This window comes from Delphinus delphis, chromosome 14, assembly GCF_949987515.2.
Source record: "Delphinus delphis chromosome 14, mDelDel1.2, whole genome shotgun sequence".
NCBI lineage: Eukaryota > Metazoa > Chordata > Mammalia > Artiodactyla > Delphinidae > Delphinus > Delphinus delphis.
The window spans coordinates 15,858,866-15,877,803 of NC_082696.1; the positions used below are offsets into that span (position 1 = coordinate 15,858,866).

The 18,938-nt window shown below is 40.7% G+C and overlaps 1 protein-coding gene across 3 annotated transcripts in view; it reads right to left on the reverse strand.

Moving 5' to 3' along the window:
* The window catches only part of PCMT1 (protein-L-isoaspartate (D-aspartate) O-methyltransferase), a 46,594-nt gene extending 29,003 nt beyond the window's left edge, over nt 1–17,591 (reverse strand). For all 3 annotated transcript variants that reach the window (XM_060029802.1, XM_060029804.1, XM_060029803.1), the window contains exon 1: nt 17,363–17,591. In XM_060029802.1, coding sequence (XP_059885785.1) covers nt 17,363–17,591 — 229 coding nt within the window. The remainder of the gene's footprint in view (nt 1–17,362) is intronic.
* Nucleotides 17,592–18,938: the final 1,347 nt, after the last annotated feature.

Consider the following 18,938-nt stretch of genomic DNA (forward strand, 5'->3'; position numbering starts at 1 on the left):
CTTAGGGTGATAATAAACAAAATAGCATAGTTCTTGTCCTTACAGCTCTAAAATCTGTAAGATTAAATGTATCAACTTGACTTTAACAATCCAGAAATAAATTTTTTAATCAAAACATGCTTTGCTTTATTTGGCTACACTATGAACAACTTTTTTTTTCAGATTTCTTTTTTTTTAATTGAGGTATAATTGACACACAACATTATATTAGTTTCAGATATACAACATAATGATTCAATATTTGTATATGTTAGAAAATGATCTCCACAATAAGTTAACATCTATTACCATACAGTTACAGAATATTTTTTCTTGTGCTGAGAATTTTTAAGATGTACTCTCTCATTAACCTTCACATATGCAACAGAGTATCATTAACTACAGTCACCATACTGTACATCCCCATGACATTTATTTTACAACTAGAAGTTTGTATCTTTTGACCACCTTCACCCATTTTGCACCCCACCTGCCTCTAGCAGCCACTAATCTGTTCTCTGTATCTATGAGCTTGGTTTTTTGTTTATTTTTTTAGATTCCACATGTAAGTCAGATCATACAGGATTTGTCTTTCTCTAACTTATTTCCTTTCACATAATAGCCTCAAGGTCCATCCATGTTACAAATGACAAGATGTCATTCTTTCTTATGGATGAATAATACTCCATTGTATATATACATCACAGCATCCATATCTATTCATCCATGGATGGACATTTAGGTTGTTTCCATATCTTAGCTATGGTAAATGATACTGCAATGAACATGGGGGTGCATATATCTTTTCAAATCAGTGTTTTTGTTTTCTTTGGATAAATATGCAGAAATGGAATTGCTGGATCATATGGTAGCTGTATTTTTAATTTTTTGAGGAACCTCCATACACAGTTTTCTGTAGTGGCTGCAACAATTTATACTCCCACCAGTAGTGCACCAGGGTTCCCTTTTCTTCATAATCTTGTAAACACTTGTTATTTCTTGTCTTTTTGAGAACAGCCATTTTAACAGGTATGAGCTGACAGTACCTCACTATGGTTTATGATTTGCATTTCCCTGATGATTAATGATGTTGAGCATCTTTTCATGTACCTGTTGGCATTCTGTATGTCTTCTTTGGAAAAATGTCTGTTTAGATCCTCTTCCCATTTATTTAATGGGGATTGATTTTTTTTGCTATTGAGTTGTATATACTTGGGATATTAACCCTTTATCAAATATATGATTTGCAAATATCTTCTCCCATTCAGTAGGTTGCCACAGCTATTTTAAAATGAGACTTAAGCATCATGAGAAGTTTAAAATATTTATGCAAATGAATTTAATGTATTCATCAACTGTGGAGCCTCCAGGTTCTAGAGGGTAATGGTGCCCACCAGAATCTGAATTTCTCCACATAGCCATTCAAAAACCACCTAAACCTAAGATCAAGAAGGGGCATAAACAAAACCACACATGACCCATGCCTTCACATTACTAGGACATAGAGAATATCCAGACTTCATATTACTTACCAGTAGAAAAATAAACAACACATTCCAACAAAGCTTCTGCTATTGCTGCAAGCCTGTGGGTATAGAAAGCAAAGGTAGGGACTGAAGTTTAAAAGACTAAGTAGAAGGAAGTAGGGAATGCAGATGAAGCACAGACAAAACTATTCCCAGAAAGAGAAACTACAACACTAAGTACTAAAATAGTGAACACAGGTCTGGGACTTAGAAGTTCACTGTACTGGCTACAAGGAAGGAACTTAAACATCAGTAGGCTAACAAAGGTCCCAATACCATTCAATGGCGAAAAAACAGTCTTTTTCAACAAATGGTGCTGGGACAACTGGATAGCCACATGAAAAGAATAAAGTTCAATCTTTACCTCATATCAAATACAAAAATTAACTCAAAATGGATCAAAGATCTAAACAAAGAACTAAAATAATAAAAATCTTAGAAGAAAATACTGGGGTGAGTCTTCATGACCTTGGATTTGGCAGTGGATTCTTAGATATGACACCAAAAGCATGAGCAATAAGAGAAAAAAAATGGATAAACTGGATTTCATCAAAATTAAACACTTTTGTGCTTCAAAGGACATTATCAAGAAAAAGGTAGGGCTTCCCTGGTGGCGCAGTGGTTGAGAGTCCACCTGCCAATGCATGGGACACGGGTTCGTGCCCCGATCTGGGAAGATTCCACATGCCGCGGAGCGGCTGGGCCCGTGAGCCATGGCCGCTGAGCCTGCGCGTCCGGAGCCTGTGTTCCGCAACGGGAGAGGCCACAACAGTGAGAGGCCCGCGTACCGCAAAGAAAAAAAAAAAAAAAAGAAAAATGTAACTCACAGAACGAGAGAAAAATAATTTGTAAATCATACAACTGAAAAAGAACTTTTATCTAGAATATATAAAGAATTCTTATATTTCAATGTAAAAGGACAAATAACTCAATTTTAAAATGTGCAAACGATCTGAACAGACATTTCTCCAAAGAAGATATACAAATAGCCAATAAGCACATAAAAAGATGCTGGACATCATTAGTCATCAGGGAAATGCAAATTAAAACCACAGTGAGATACCATTTCATACCCACTAGGATGGCTATAATCAAACTGTCAGATAATAACAAGTATTGCAAAAATGTGAAGAAATCAGACCCTTATGCACTGCAAGTAGGAATGTGAAATGGTGCAGCCACTTTGAAAAACAGCCTGGCAGTTCCTCAAATGGTTAAACAGAGAATTACCATAGGACCTAGCAATTCTACTCATATGTGTATACCCAAGAGAAGTGAAAACGTATGTCTATACGAAAACTTGTACACAAATGTTCACAGCAGCATTATTCATAATACCCAAAAAGTGGAAACAACCCAAATGTCCATCAACTGATGAACAGATAAACAAAATGTGGTATATATCCATACAATGGAATATTATTATGTCATAAAAAAGAATGAAGTACTGATTCATTCATCCTATTATGTAGATGAACCTTGAAAATGTTATGCTAATTGAAAAACTCAGTCACAAAAGCTCGCATATTGTATGATTCTATTTAATGAAATTTCCAGAATAGGCAAATCTATAGAGAAAGAAAATAGATTATTGGTTGCTTATGGTTGGGGGAATAGGAGGGCAAAACAGGGTATCTTTCTGAGGTGATGAAAAAATTAGATGACCATGGTAGCGGTTGCACATATCTGTAAATATATCCAAAACCACCGAATTTTACAATCTAAATTAGTGAATTATATAGTATGGAACTGTACTTTAAATTTAAAAAAAAAATTTAGTGGGACCAGGGATGGCAAACACAAGAAGCAATGCTTCTGGGGGAGAATCATACAGGCAGGGAAAGGATGGTGCCTCTTGATATGGCAATGTAGGGAAAGAAGGAAGAAAATTAAGGATCCTACAGAATCAGAAGAGCAACAAGATATGCCAACTCCCCCCCCCTTTTCTCACCACTATTACCAATATCATTATCCATTAAAGAAACTGCAAGTCACTATACTGACAGAAGTGCTCTTGAACTGTGTCCACAAAATGCCTAAAAATAGGAAAAACAAAAACTCCAGTCAAAGCTACTATAAAAAGTGTAAAAAGAAAACAATACGCAGGGCTTCCTGGTGGCACAGTGGTTAGAAATCCACCTGCCGACAGGAATAAAGACACAGATGTAGAGAATGGACTTCAGGACACATCAGGGGTGGGAAGGGTAAACTGGGACGAAGTGAGAGAGTAACACTGACAGGTATACACTACCAAATGTAAAATAGATAGCTAGTGGGAAGCAGCTGCATAGCACAGGGAGATCAGCTCGGTGCTTTGAGACCACCTAGAGGGGTGGGATAAAGAGGGTGGGAGGGAGACGCAAAAGGGAGGGAATATTGGGATATACGTATGCATACAGCTGATTCACTTCGTTATACAGCAGAAACAAACAGAACATTGTAAACCAATTATACTCCAATAAAGATGTTAACGGAAAAAAAAAAAAAAACGTGAACTACCTTTGGAGGCTAGAGATTAAAGCAAAATGACCGTTTAAAAAAAAAAAAAAGAGAATCCACCTGCCAACGCAGGAGACACAGGTTCCATCCCTGGTCTGGGAAGATCCCACATGCCGCAGAGCAACTAAACCTGTGCGCCACAACTACTGAGCCTGCGCTTTAGAGCCTGAGAGCCACAACTACTGAAGCCCACAAGCCACAGCTACTGAAGCCTACGCGCACCACAACTACCAAAGTCCGCACATCCTAGAGCCTGTGCTCCGCAACGAGAAGCCACCACAGTGAGAAGCCCGCGCACCACAACGAAGAGTAGCCCCTGCTCCCTGCAACTAGAGAAAGCCCGCGCACAGCAACGAAGACCCAACGCCACCAAAAATAAACAAATAAATTAGTTAATTAATTCAAAAAAAAAGAACACTGTGAGAAAGGGAATAAACTTAAAAAAAAAAAAAAGAAACCAATATGCAAATCAAAACATTTCAGCTGGGGGGGTCCAGTGGTTAGGACTTGGCGCTTTCACTGCAGGGGGCCTGGGTTCGATCCCTGATCGGGGAACTAAGATCCCACAAGCCGTGAGGCATGGCCAAAAATAAAAAAATAGAAAACTATCAGACTAAGTCTCAAGGCCAAAAAAATCAAATTATCTAATAAGAGTTTAAAAAAAAGGCAACCATTAGCTTTCTTAAGAGTAACGTTCAAAGCAAAGCAAGAATGAAGCAGCAGCGTTTTCAAGAAATTCAAAGAAAGAAAGGGCAAGCTAACAATTAAAAAGGAGCAAACTGGGCTTCCCTGGTGGCGAAGTGGTTGAGAGTCCGCCTGCTGAGGCAAGGGACACGGGTTCGTGCCCCGGTCCGGGAAGATCCCACATGCCGCGGAGCGGCTGGGCCCGTGAGCCATGGCCGCTGAGCCTGCGTGTCCGGAGCCTGTGTTCCGCAACGGGAGAGGCCACAGCAGTAAGAGGCCCGCGTACTGCAAAAAAAAAAAAAAAAAAAAAAAAAAAAAGGAGCAAACTATTGATATTCCCAACAACACGAACAAATCTCAAGAGCACTAATCTCAGTGAAAGAAGCCAGGAGATTTTACACTATATGAGTCCATCTAATATTAAATTCCCGAAAAGTCAAAACCATAGTGTCAGAGGGCCAATCTGCAGTTGCTAGGAGTCAGGGGTTAAAGGAGGAGATTAATTGCAAAGGGCACGAGAAAACTTTGTGGGTGAAAGGAATGTTCTATATCAGAGATCAGCAAACTTCTCTTAAGATCCAAACAGTAAGTATTTTAGGCTTTGCAGGCCGTATAGTCTCTGTTGCAACTATGCGACTCTGCCATTGAAGTCCAAGAACAGCCACACACAAGACATAAATGAATGGGTGTGGCTATGTTCAAATAAATCTTTATTTCTAAAAACAGGCAGCAGGCCAGATTTGGCCTGTGGGATGTAGTTTGCTCACCCCTGTTTTACCTCATTAGGGTGGTGGTTACACACCTGTATTTGTCAAAAGTTTCAAATCATACTCTTAAAATTGGTGCGTTTTTACATAAATTATATCTCAATAAAGCTGATTTTTTAAAAGTATAAGCCAAGGATTTTATATGCAGCCAAAACTGTTCTTCAAATATCAAGGTTATAGGAAAAAAAGTCTTGAATGTGCAAGAACTCAGGGAATGCTGTACACACAAGCCCTTCCTAAGGAATCTTGTAGAAGATGTGCTTCATCTAAACAAGGGATTACTAGGGATACATCAGAAAAGGACACATATCCAATTTTAGAGCAAAGACTAAAATTAAAAGGGTGGATTGGTCTGCCTTCAGCAAGAATCCTGTCAAGTTATTTTAGCCAGAATCCCCCATTACCCCTGATGTTTCCTCTTAGTAATTTTCCACCCACTGATGCCCACCCTGCTCCTAGGCTATAAATCCCCACTTGCTCATGCTGTATTGGGAACTGAGCCCAGTTTTATACTGAGGTCTCTTTTCCCCTATTGCAATAGTTTCTGAATAACATGTTTTTAACTCTTTTTAAATTATTTTATACTATTTTTTAAATAGGTAATAGTTTTTTAAACTATTTTTTTAAAAAAACTAAAAGGGTAAAGACAGTGATGGAATAATAATACTTAAACGTTATTTGTTCTGACAAAATAGAAAGAAGGCAACTAAAAACAATGGGAAGAGGAAAAAAAGGGGAAAGTAGAATTAGATCATTGAGTCATATAGGTGACAGGAGGAATCAAAGGATACCACTTAATACTGACTGACCAGACAGTAAATAGTTAAGAAAAGGTGGTTTAAGGACACTATAAAAGGTATAAATACAGACTCTCCAAATAACAAAAGAATATTTTAAGAAATCAGCAAACAAGGCACACCAACTAGAGAAACACTTAAATACTCACAGACTAGGTTATATTAATAAATCATCCGTCCATTTGAAAATATTATAAACTTTGGATTAATTAACCCAAATAGAAAGTACTGTTTCTACACAAATAAGCTTAGGCAAGCTACCTGTAAAGGTCATTAAAATAAAACAGTGAAAGCATTTTTTTAAAAGTTTTAAAAGCAGCGTAATAAGAGAGATATTGGACTTCCCTGGTGGCGCAGTGGTTAAGAATCTGCCTGCCAATGCAGGGGACACGGGTTCGATCCCTGGTCCAGGAGGATCCCACATGCCACGGAGCAACTAAGCCCGTGCACCACAACTACTGAGCTTGTGCTCTAGAGCCGGTGAGCCACAACTACTGAGCCCGCGTGCCACAACTACTGAAGCCCGCCTAGAGCCCGTGCTCCACAACAAGAGAAGCCACCGCAATGAGAAGCCTGCGCCCCACAACGAAGAGCAGCCCCCACTCGCTGCAACTAGAGAAAGCCCGTGTGCAGCAACGAAGACCCAACACAGCCAAAAAATAAATAAATAAAGAAGTAAATTTAAAAAAAAAAAAGATATCATTTACTAAATATTTGTCATGTGCCAGACAAAATCCTAAGCACATTACATACACTATCTTTTGAGGCAAGAACTTAGAAATTATGAAACAATCTTATGCTGTCTCTAACAATCCTATAAAGTAAGCACTATTATTACTCCATCTTACAGATAAAATTGAGTTCAGAAAGACTAAGTTGTTCCAGATCACAGAGCAAATAAGGGGTAGGGCCATTCAAATTGAGATGTTAGATTCCTGTTGACCAGTTCACTGTACTGCTACTACCATATTCAAATAGCTTAGTGACTTCTACTAATTCATTTCTCAAAATACTTCTTGAGTGGGTCATTTGCCCTGAATTCAATTCAAATTCCAGAGGGGTGATTCATAGACTCTCAAGGTCAGAAGGGTCATCAAGTCTAACTTCTTCATAAATTGGTACCACGATCTCTACTTGAAGAGCTGCACTGATGTGGAACAGTTCTTTGCACATTCAGATCACACTAATTATCAGAACACTTCCGTGTATTAAGAGGAAATCTCCCTCTTTATAACTCACTTATATAAACCTTTAGTGCTACGCTCTGCAGTCACAAAGAATATGCTGAATTTTCTATCCAACCAACACTTTTTACACACCTGAACATATCATGACCATTTCAAGCCTTATCTTTTTCAGGTTAAGCAGCCTCACTCAATACATCCAATTACCATCATATTCACTTACTCATTCTTCTCTAGATGAATATTTGTGACATCTAAAATCAAACACATTGCTATAGGCACATTCTAAAAATCAAGTAAATTAAAGAGATTACTTCCCTTAAGCTAGATAATATACATCTACCAAACTGATTTCTTACTCTACAGAGGGACACAGAATTTACTAAAAAACCCTAAATAGTTTTAAAAGCATGTCACCAGTCATTTATTAAGAAGCTGAACACATAAGGCTCAGGATAAAGCTTCCTTAGACCATTATTGGGTGGTTTCCAAAATTTTCACTACAAGGTTCTTATTATTTGCTTTTTCCCAGGATTCCATATTTTGAAAGATGCCTAAAGCAAGCTATATTTACTAAGTTATTAAATCATTTTCCCGTTTTTGACAATCTGACATATACAATTGCCAGTGCCCTGAAATATTTCTAGCAAACAGCAAAGTAATTTAACATTTCACTTTGCATGTATAGCCTAATTATGAGTAAACATGCAATTACCATTAGGCTTTCTAAATTAGTGAACAGTTTTAAAACTACCCATGCCCAATTTTCCTGCACCCTAAGGACCAAAGATCCTAATTAAATAATTATAATAATGGCTAATGTTGATCCAAATATGCAATGGATCCAAATGAGAAGTTAGCAGAATTCAAAAAGGAGAATGCAATAGAATCCAAGCTATAAACCAAATAATTAAAAAAACTTGAAAAAATTAGAGCCACGTTAAGAAGGTATCTGTTCCTCTTCTCAACCTGAGAAGTGGGAAGGGTGAAGAGGGAGATAAATTCCAGGAAAAAGACAAAAATACTACACAAGAGTCATGATTTAGGTAAGAAGAAACTGTGACATGATTTCAAGCAACTGATGAAGTGTAAAAAAAGGAAAAACAAGGAATTCCCTGGTGGTCCAGTAGTTAGGACTTGATGCTTTCACTGCTTTCAATCCCTGGTCAGGGAATCAAGATTCACAAGCCATGCGGCCAAAAAACAAAAAGGAAAAACATTTGACTATTCCTCCTCAATACTAGAGGAGTCTGTGATATTAGAAACAAAGAGCAGGGAATAAACTCTTGCATGCTACATAGCTCAGCAAAGTATTGACCCAGTCATTAATGTTTGTGATGATGGTTATTAATTTTCAACACAAAAATCAACAAAATGAAGATTTATTTATTGCTCAGAACAGAATGAAATGCTATCAACTCTGACAATATAAAAGAGCCCCTAGGGGCTTCCCTGGTGGCGCAGTGGTTCAGAGTCCGCCTGCCGATGTAGGGGACGCGGGTTCATGTGCTATGGAGCGGCTGGGCCCATGAGCCATGGCCACTGAGCCTGCGCGTCCGGAGCCTGTGCTCTGCAACGGGAGAGGCCACAGCAGTGAGCGGCCCGTGTACCGCAAAAAAAAAAAGCCCCTAATAAGTTGGAAAATGAGTACCCTTTCTTACGAAGTGGAAGGGTTAAGGGATAGTGTCAGTTTATAAATTATGGAACAAAAAATTGAGGTTAAAGTATATTACTCAAAGTTACAAAGGTAACCACAATAGAGGAAGCAAAAATTACGGTATAATTGTATGTGGGGAAGGGAGTAAGTTTAGAGGGTGTAAATACTCCTCCATCTTGGCAAGAAGTCAGTAGATGATGTCTAAAGTTGATAAAGAAATAGCAGTTTAAGCATATGCTTTAGAGACTGAAGACAATCACCAGAAGACCCAAATATGTAGTTAAAAGTGTTCACTCGAGGCAGTCTGGGAGCGGGGAGGAGCAGGGCAAGCAATTGTTATTTTTCATTATAAACCCTTCTGTATTATTTTATCTTTAAACATGTACACATGGTCACTCGACTGAAAATTAATCTTAATTGTCCTAACCTTGTTATCACAGATGGATAGTACCTATAGAGATGTATACACAATGTGTATTTGCTCTAGTGAGCAAGATGTAAGATGTGGCAGGGACTCCTTTTCTTTTCTTTTAATTTATTTCATTTACTTATTTTTGGCTGCATTGGGTCTTCGTTGCTGCGTGCAGGATTTCTCTAGTTGCGGGGAGCAGGGACTACTCTTCGTTGCGGTGCACCGGCTTCTCATTGCAGTGGCTTCTCTTGTTGCGGAGCACGGGCTCTAGACACGTGGACTTCAGAAGTAGTGGCTTGCAGGCCCTAGAGTGTAGGCTCAGTAGTTGTGGCGCACAGGCTTAGTTGCTGTGTGGCATCTTCCCAGACTAGGGCTCAAACCCGTGTCCCCTGCATTGGCAGGCGGATTCTTTTTTTTTTTTTTTTTTTTTTTTTTTTTGCGGTACGCGGGCCTCTCACTGCTGTGGCCTCTCCCGTTGCGGAGCACAGACTCCGGACGCGCAGGCTCAGCGGCCATGGCTCACGGGCCCAGCCACTCCGCGGCATGTGGGATCTTCCCAGACCGGGGCACGAACCCATGTCCCCTGCATCCGCAGGCGGATTCTTAACCACTGCACCACCAGGGAAGCCCCAGGTACTCCTTTTCTTTCACAGTGGTAGAACTGGGTGCATTATCTAGCCTCTCTGTAGTTACGTGTAGCCTTATGGTTAAGTTCTTGTCAATGAGAACACAGGCAGAAATTATGTATGCAACTTCAGATAATGCCCTTAAAAAGAATGTGCGTTTTCTCCTTTCCCCATTTTTCTCCCCACCAGCTGGAATATGGAAAGGATGGAGGTAAACTATCTTCAACTTTGTAGATGAGGGAAAGACTTTAGGAAGCACAACAAGAAAGAAGGAGCCCAGGTCCTCAAGACCATGGAACCACCATATTAGTTCTGAACTGCTTATACTTGGATTGTTACAGGAAACAGAAACTTTCATTTTGTTTAAGCCATTGTTATTTTGGTCTTTATTACAGCAGATGAACAGGTACCCTAAAACACAAGGTATCTGTAAAATGAGATCAGTCTGAAGAACAGGATTGGGTTGGAGCGTGGCAACAGGTTGTAGAAGACCCTTAAAAGGCCTGAAAGCTAAGCAAGAGGTGTTTACAATTGATACAGTAAGCAATAGAAGTCTAGGCAGAAAAGAGACATAACAGAGAGCAGTACACTAGGACAATCAGTATAATGTGTAGAATGAACCTGAGAGGAGAGAAATTGAAAGTGTGATGACCAATCAGACACTTGAAGGCATATCACTCCAAGTGACAACTAAGAACCCAGGCTAGGATAGTATCAGTGAAAATACAGTGAAAGGGATGACTATGAAAGGTATTTGTAATGACTGTTGAGTTAATTTGGGGACAGTCTGAAAGAATCAATAACTATTCCAAGACTTTTGATCTGGGAGAATAGAAGACTAGAAGCAATCCTGGCAGAGATGGAGAAAGAAGAGATCCTGTGCTGGTATGAAGCACTGAAAACACAGGTAAGAAAATAAGCTGCAGATGGATTTCAAGTCATGTAAAAACGTTCTCTAAATTTCTGTAAGTAACTTGTTACAAAGTTACATCTCAATAAAAGAAATATTACATAATTATATTAGTTTTATGACTTGAGTGGTTGTTAATCATCTACTCTCTATTTCTTCTCCACTAACAAAATGCCAGGGGAAACAATAAGAAATGAACAAAATGGTCCCCTTTTATTTCCCATCTAGAATGATTAGGTGTGATAAGAGGTTAAGTGGAGCCTGAGACACTCTCCATACAGAAAATCTGAAAGGGATTAGTTTTAAATTCACACTATAATCAAAGAAGAATTTTAAGTGATGTCAAGTTATGATAAAGCATATCATCTAAGACCAGAGATTATTCAAAAATACATCTTTCTCGGGGGGGGAGGGTGATGAATTGGGAGATTGGGATTGACATACATACACTATTGATACTATGTATAAAATAGATAACTATGGGCTTCCCTGGTGGCTCAGTGGTTAAGAATCCTCCTGCCAATGCAGGGGACACGGGTTTGAGCCCTGGTCCAGGAAGATAGCACATGTTGCAGAGCAACTAAGCCTGTGCGCCACAACTACTGAGCCTGTGCTCTAGAGCCTGCGAGCCACAACTACTGAAGCCCGTGAGCCACAACTACTGAAGCCCGCACACCTAGAGCCCGTGCTCCACAACAAGAGGAGCCACTGCAATGAGAAGCCTGCGCACCGCAACGAAGAGTAGTCCCCGCTCGCCGCATCTAGAGAAAGCCCACGCACAGCAATGAAGACCCAACACAGCCAAAACTAATATATAAATAAAATAAAGTAGGTAACTAATGAGAACCTACTGTATAGATCAGGGAACTCTACTCAATGCTCTGTGGTGACCTAAATAGGAAGGAAATCTAAAAAAGAGGGGATACATGTATACGTATAGCCAATTCACTCTGCTGTACAGTAGAAACTAACACAACATTGGTAAAGCAACCATACACCAATAAGAATTAATTAAAAAAATACATCTTTCTCTAAACCATTATCATTCTTAATAAATACATGTAATTAACTATCTTGACACTATTTCTCAAAGGAGGATGTTCCCTGCACTCCTCACATCTCTGACAAACTAAAACGTTATGCAAAACTCTAAAATATAGGTAACCAAAAGTTAACTTCTGTGGCTCTCTCCTAAAACACACCCACCCACCCACCCCCAACATACATATCCCACAGGTGATTTCATGCAAACCATGATGTGATTAAATTGACAGAATCTTGGATTTGGAAGGGTCCTGAGAGGTCTAGTATACAGTGAAAGCAGATGACAAATCTCTTCCACAATATCCCTTACAGTGAAATGGTCAACCATTCTTTGCTTCAACATATCCAGTGACAGAAAACACTACTTTTCAAAGCCAAATCTTTGACTGTTAGGATAGCTTTGTGAATACTTCCTTATAATGAGCCAAAATGTGCCTCCCATTTGTCCTGGTTTTACCCTCTACTACATGATTTCCCTCAAATATTTAAACACTACTGCTCTCTGTAACTTTCTCATTGCTAAATCAAACCACCTCCATCTCATCAAATCATCATATAAAATGCTGATGCTCTTGTCATCTTGACCACTCTTGTCTGATAATCTTCGGTTTTTCACTGTTATGCTTAAAGCATGTTGGCCAGAACTAAGTGCAACACTAATAAAAATATGCGGAACAGCACAATGGAACTAAGATCACATTGAATAGAATGTAATACAACCTATTATGTGGATTTAGTGCTGCCCAATAGAACTTCTTATGATAATGGAAATGTTCTACATCTGCACTGTCCAGCAGGTCAGCCACTAGCCTCGTGTGCCTACTGAGCTCTTGAAATGTGGTTGGTATGACTGAGGAACTGAATTTTTAATTTTAGTTAAATTTAAGTAGACACATTGATATTAAAATTCTCCCTCAAAATCTTACCTATTAAATCTTATTCAATGCACTGTAAGTTTACTTACTAGTATATACCCATAAGACTGACTTGATATAAGTTAAAATGAGGAAGTATTTTCTGCATTCTAAATGAAGCCCAAATTTCTGAAAAAAAGTCACTTAGGATCTTATTACCTGGCTATCTTTGGCCCATGAATGCACATGATAAAACTAATAGAATATTCTCTTTTCCAGTATTTATGCTACTAGTTGATAAGAACTGACACTCTAAATAGAATAAGAATAATTTCAATTTATTTGCAGAGATAAATAAGGATACAAAAACTATAAATTATCATAATGCTTACAAATTTAAGTGCCTACTGAAGAAGGTCTCCACTTTAATGTCTTATAAGGAACTCAAACCAAACATCTCCCCAAATAAACCCCTGCTCTCCCACACTTCCTTGCATCCCCCCACCCCCCCAAAATCCCTGCTGCTCACTCGTTTCCAACTCAGAAAATGGCAAATCATTCCCATTGCCCAGGTCTAAAACCTTAGTGTCATATCCTCGACTGCAGTCTTTCTCCTACACTGCAAATCCAAATCTAGCACGTTCTATTTTCTCTGTCTAGAATGCCTGTTCCCCAGCTCTACCTGCATGGCTTGAATTTCTTCCCCGTCACCAAATCTTTACTCAAATGACACCTTAGTGAGGCCTTCTTGCCTACAACTGCAAACCTACTACGCCATATGCCCTATCCTCCTTCCTTACTTTGCCACTTATCATGTGAACATATATTTTATTTGTCTGCTCCCACAAGAAGTAAGCTACAAGAGAGAATAGATGTTTGTTTCTCATTGCTGTATCCCCAGCGTCTTGCATATAGAAGATAGTCAAATATCAGTTGACTGATTTGACAAATTCTATATACATTATACATGCAAAATGACACAATCAAGGATGCAAAGGAAATATAAGTAGAAATAACTGATGGATTAGGGTAGTGGACTGAATTTTTTTTACAAAAATAAAATAGGTAAAAGAACAATTGTTAGCTTTGTTTTAAGTGGCCAGTACAGCATTTGAAGTCTGTTAAGAGTTCACCTTCCACAAACACTCTGGCTTGGACATCCCTGCTCTAGGAGACCACCTCTGTCAAGCTCATCCGCTCCTGCCCCCTTCTTTTCCTTTTACCATGGCGTGAAATTATCCCAACAAAAGTAGAAAATAAACTCTAATATAAACATTACTTGAATTGTCCCATTCCCTGGAATAAGTAGGCTCACAGTTGTTTTGAATTAAGTTAATTTGTTTCATGAGTACCTTATCAGCCTATAATTATAAAATAATACTTTTCATTTCTAAAGACCTGTAATGTCCAACATGTGGCTAGTAGTTAAATTTAATTTAAATAATACAAAAATCCAGTTCCTCAGTTGTGCTAACCACATTTCAAATGCTCAATGCCTCATGTAGCTGGCGGCTATGGTACTGAACAGCACAGATACAGACATTACAAGCAGCTCTGTTGGGCAGGACTGCTACAGACTTTTTTCCTAAAATTTTATTTTAAAGCATAAAACTGATTCAACTACAACACTGGCAGGGTTTAATCTTGTAATTTTCAGTTCTCTATGTCAGTGATTCTCAAGTGTGGTCCCCAGACCAGCAGGAGCATATTACTTAGGAACTTGTTAGAAATACAAATTACCAAGAGCCCCAGCAATCTGTCTTAATTTGTTTTAACAAGCTCTCCAGATGATCCTGGAGATTTTGAAGCATGCTCAAGTTTTAGACCACTGTTCTCAGTCACTTAAGAGCATTTATCATCACAACATAAGCTATGAGACATTATGAGATGTACCATTAGAGTCTAAAGTACTCTGTAAATGATATATCAAGTATGAAATCATAAACAATCATTTCTATTATGCTTCATAAAAGAAAAGCCTCAGTAGGTATTTTCAATAAAATAATTATAATAATATTAAAATGAAACCAATCGTGAACTTTATTTCGTTAAAAAAAATTAAAACTAATTTGCTTCCTCTTCCAATTTGCAGACCCTTTTTCACTTCAATATCAGCATAATCACATTTTAATCTTTTTCTAAAGATTTAGTTAGAAGTCTTAGGAAGAATACACAAGGGTGGAATAACCTGTAAAGAGTGAGAAATTTTCAATTTGTGCCAACTGAAATTCTCCCTTGAACAAATATTACTGTTGTAACAAACTAATAAATAAAAATGAAATCTGGGGCTTCCCTGGTGGCGCAGTGGTTGAGAGTCCGCCTGCCGATGCAGGGGACACGGTTCGTGCCCTGGTCTGGGAAGATCCCACATGCCCGCGGAGCGGCTGGGCCCGTGAGCCATGGCCGCTGAGCCTCCGCGTCCGGAGCCTGTGCTCAGCAACGGGAGAGGCCACAACAGTGAGAGGCCCGCGTACCAAAAAAAAAAGGAATCTATTGGCTAGAACCAATTCAGCAAGAAGTTGAAACTAAAGTTGCACAAGTGTTACAAAAGAAGCTAAACAATTTGAGCACTCTTATTTCCTCTTACCAATCATAGCTCTAGTATAAAATGAAACATCCACAATATCAACATCCATGTATGTTAAATATTTCTCATTAAATTTTCTGATAGGAAAACATCCTTAGAAATTTCAGCTAAGAATAGTAATGCAATACATTAAAGTAACTACAAAACCACTGGGAAAAGATCTAGTTTTGGCTGACTACAAATTTGGCCCAGAAAGGAGAGACTTTAAGAGCCTGATTGATTACAATTTCTGCCACAGCCAAGTGTCTACTGCGATAACCTACCGGTGGAAAATTACTTAATCACAATTCAAGTACAGAATGTTTCAGGTGTGTATGCTGTACTAGCAGGCACTAGATCATTTGAAGAAATTTTATTAAAATATTTACAACATATTGAGCTGCTGTTCGATCCATGGGAACCTAAATCACACTTAATATTGTCTCAGCACATAAATTTCCACTTCCAATCAAATATCCTTCCATAAAGTGAATACTGGCAATGCTTGACAGGATTTTTTAAATCTAAACATTCATTACTAAACGCTAAGGAAACAAGTTTTAAATACTGGTTAAAAAAAAAGTCAAATGACTAATATTAAGTATTAATACTAACCATGTGCCAGCCAATACTACTTATTTCTCTCACTAATCTTGGTATTCCTAGTATAGATCCAAGCATATAATATATATTTAATTGGCATTTATGAAAAAAGGAATGATTATTAAATTAAATTGTTTGAGGATTCAAAGATACAAAAAAAAAAAGCCCCAGCCATCAAGGAGGTTACAAATCGAATTAAGAAACATGACAAACACATGAAAAGCTAAATAATCCATAACAATTAAAAATACCACGTGGCAGGATTGTGATTATTTGCAAAGTCAGTGCAAAGAAGAGTGCTATAAATTCTGACCAGAGTGAGAGTATGATGGACTGCCGTCCTTCTGGTATCCCGACCAGACGGCGACACTACATTTCGATTAAAATAAGAAAGTGACACAGCACTGGTCCCACCCTAAAATCATCATCAGAGGAAGGAATACAATTACTAAAGATAATGGTGTAAAGAAACTTCCATACAAGGCTTTTAAAGCATATGGTAGCCCTGAAAAAAGTTTGAACATTCCACATACACAATCGTTTGCTGGACCCCAGGACCTCTAAAGGCTCCTGAAATACGCTGTCCCTCAGGAAGAGCATCTCCTAGTTATCTCTTCCTCCGCCCCCCACGAAGCTTTCCACTGGACAGCCGCCCCAGAAATTTCTCCCAGCATCCGCAATGACATTACTTTCATCTCCCTCTCCCTCCCCTCGCCAGTATCAGACGGTGGCATCTCCCGCCAGAGGAAAAAACGAAGGGCGGGGGAGGCAGAACCGGGGAGAAAGCTTGCAGCTAGGTCGACTGATATGACAGAGGAGGAAGTGAGAAGACGCGGGGGTCGAGGGCGGGGTCCCCTTAGTTCCAGCCCAGTCTCTACGAGCCCTGGCCAACAGCCCACTCCCCAAGGCACGCCCCTCGCCCGCCGGACCCGGACAGGGAGGTGGCGGACTCGAGTGACAGCCCCACCACCTGTGCCGCGCCCCCTTCCCCAGGCCCGCGGGGAGACGCCTGCCCCTGCCCCACTAGCAGCGGCCCCTGGCTCTTTCTCTCTGGTTCCCGTGCACGTCGCCGATGAGTGACAGGTCCCGGGGGAGGCAATCGCCAGCGCTTGCCGTTCGGGACCGCTGGTGCAACCGCGCGCCGAAGCCCTCCAGCAGGCACAGGGGTATACGGAACGTTCCGGACGGCCCAGGGGATCCGATTCAGGCCTGGCCTTCCCCAGTTGCCCCACACCGGGCGGGGGTGGCACTTACTGCGGAGGTTGTGGATTAGCTCCGAGTGGCTGGCGCCGCCGGATTTCCAGGCCATCGCTAAGCACACCCGGAGCAGGTACAGAACCACCTTCAGCGCGGCGACAGTGCCCAGCAGCTTCCCCAAGAGTGAGACCACCTCCCACACGGTCACCGCCCCGCTTGCGTCCCCGCTGTAGCCGCCGCTGCTAGTGTCGTCGCCGCCGCTGCCGCCACTGCGCGCTCCCGGCATCCCCCGCGGCACGCATGCGCTTTGTGACGCCGCGCGGACTCGGGTGCGGCCGGGTGGGGCAGGAGGCGGGGGTGGCCTCACGCGCTGCCGCCCGCGTGAGGGGCCGCTGCGGCCGCCCGGGAGTGGCGGGTTGGTCCCGCTGAGTCAGCGCCACCAACACCGCCACCTCTGAGTGGCCTTTCTGAGGCCTCGGGCTGCGCAACGCCTCCTTGCTGAGTTTGTCCTGTGGTCAGGCGGGGTGGGCCCTGGCGCGGTCGGTGGTGAGCCTCACTGCGGCTCTGGTCACCGAGCGCGGTGGCGGGATGGCAGGGCGGACCTCATTCCGCTGCTGCCGGTGGCTTCGCAGTCGCAGCTAGATCAGCTGTTGAGAGCGGCGGGTCTGCTCCTATATCTGTCCAGATTGTTAGACGGTGGGCTTCCTTCGTCCTGCCTCACCCAACCCAATGAATGACTTAATATTTAGGTTGGTTGGAGACAGAGCTCCCTATGGTGGAACCTCGATAATCTTAATAGAACTGGAGGGCAAAGGTCTTCTCTAACCCGAGTACTCCAGCCTCTGGCTTGTGACAAGTACGTTAGTGTTTCGTTAGCAGAGACTTTGGGACCCTGATTTGCTCTCAACTCTAAAGCACAAATTCAGAGAGTGGAAGAATACCGAGACCTGGGGTGGGGGGGTGGAGCGTGGGGAATCCTTTGCTCCTTAGGACAGCGCACTTGGTTAAAAATACTACAGTATCCTATGGCGAATGTGTTATTCGCCCAACACAAGTGTGCGTTTTCAGCTATTTAAGCCTCACAAATTCCACCGTTAGACTGGACACCAGGTTTGTTGCTATCAGCTGTGCAAGACATTGAGTGAGAAGCTGACAAGGAACATTGCCTGTAGCATCCAACTTGCTGACTCCTGATCAGAACTGAGACTGGAAGAATCCAGTCACATTTAGTCCAATACACTTTTAAGGAAGGAAACAAAGCTATGTCAAGACATCGATGCTATGCGTCAGCAACAATTTTCGTATTCTAACCAGACCTTAGCAAATGTGGTATCTAGTCTACTTCCAATCCTAAATATACTTATATATTATTTCCCTGTGTTCTGCGATAATAAATGAAACAGTATTCTTTACTTCAATATTGGGAATAAAATTGTCAGTTTGGGACTAATAATTTTCTATTTCATCTCTCTGCTGTTCCCTAATAGTCTTCCAGTTAAAAACAAAACAAAACGACACCAGTCAGCTTTAATAAGAACCTGAAAACTCTCTAAAGCTGACCTAGATGGACTGCATTTCCATGAGGTGCCTCCATAAGCTGTGGCTAGGAAATAGGACTGCCAGTATCAGTTAG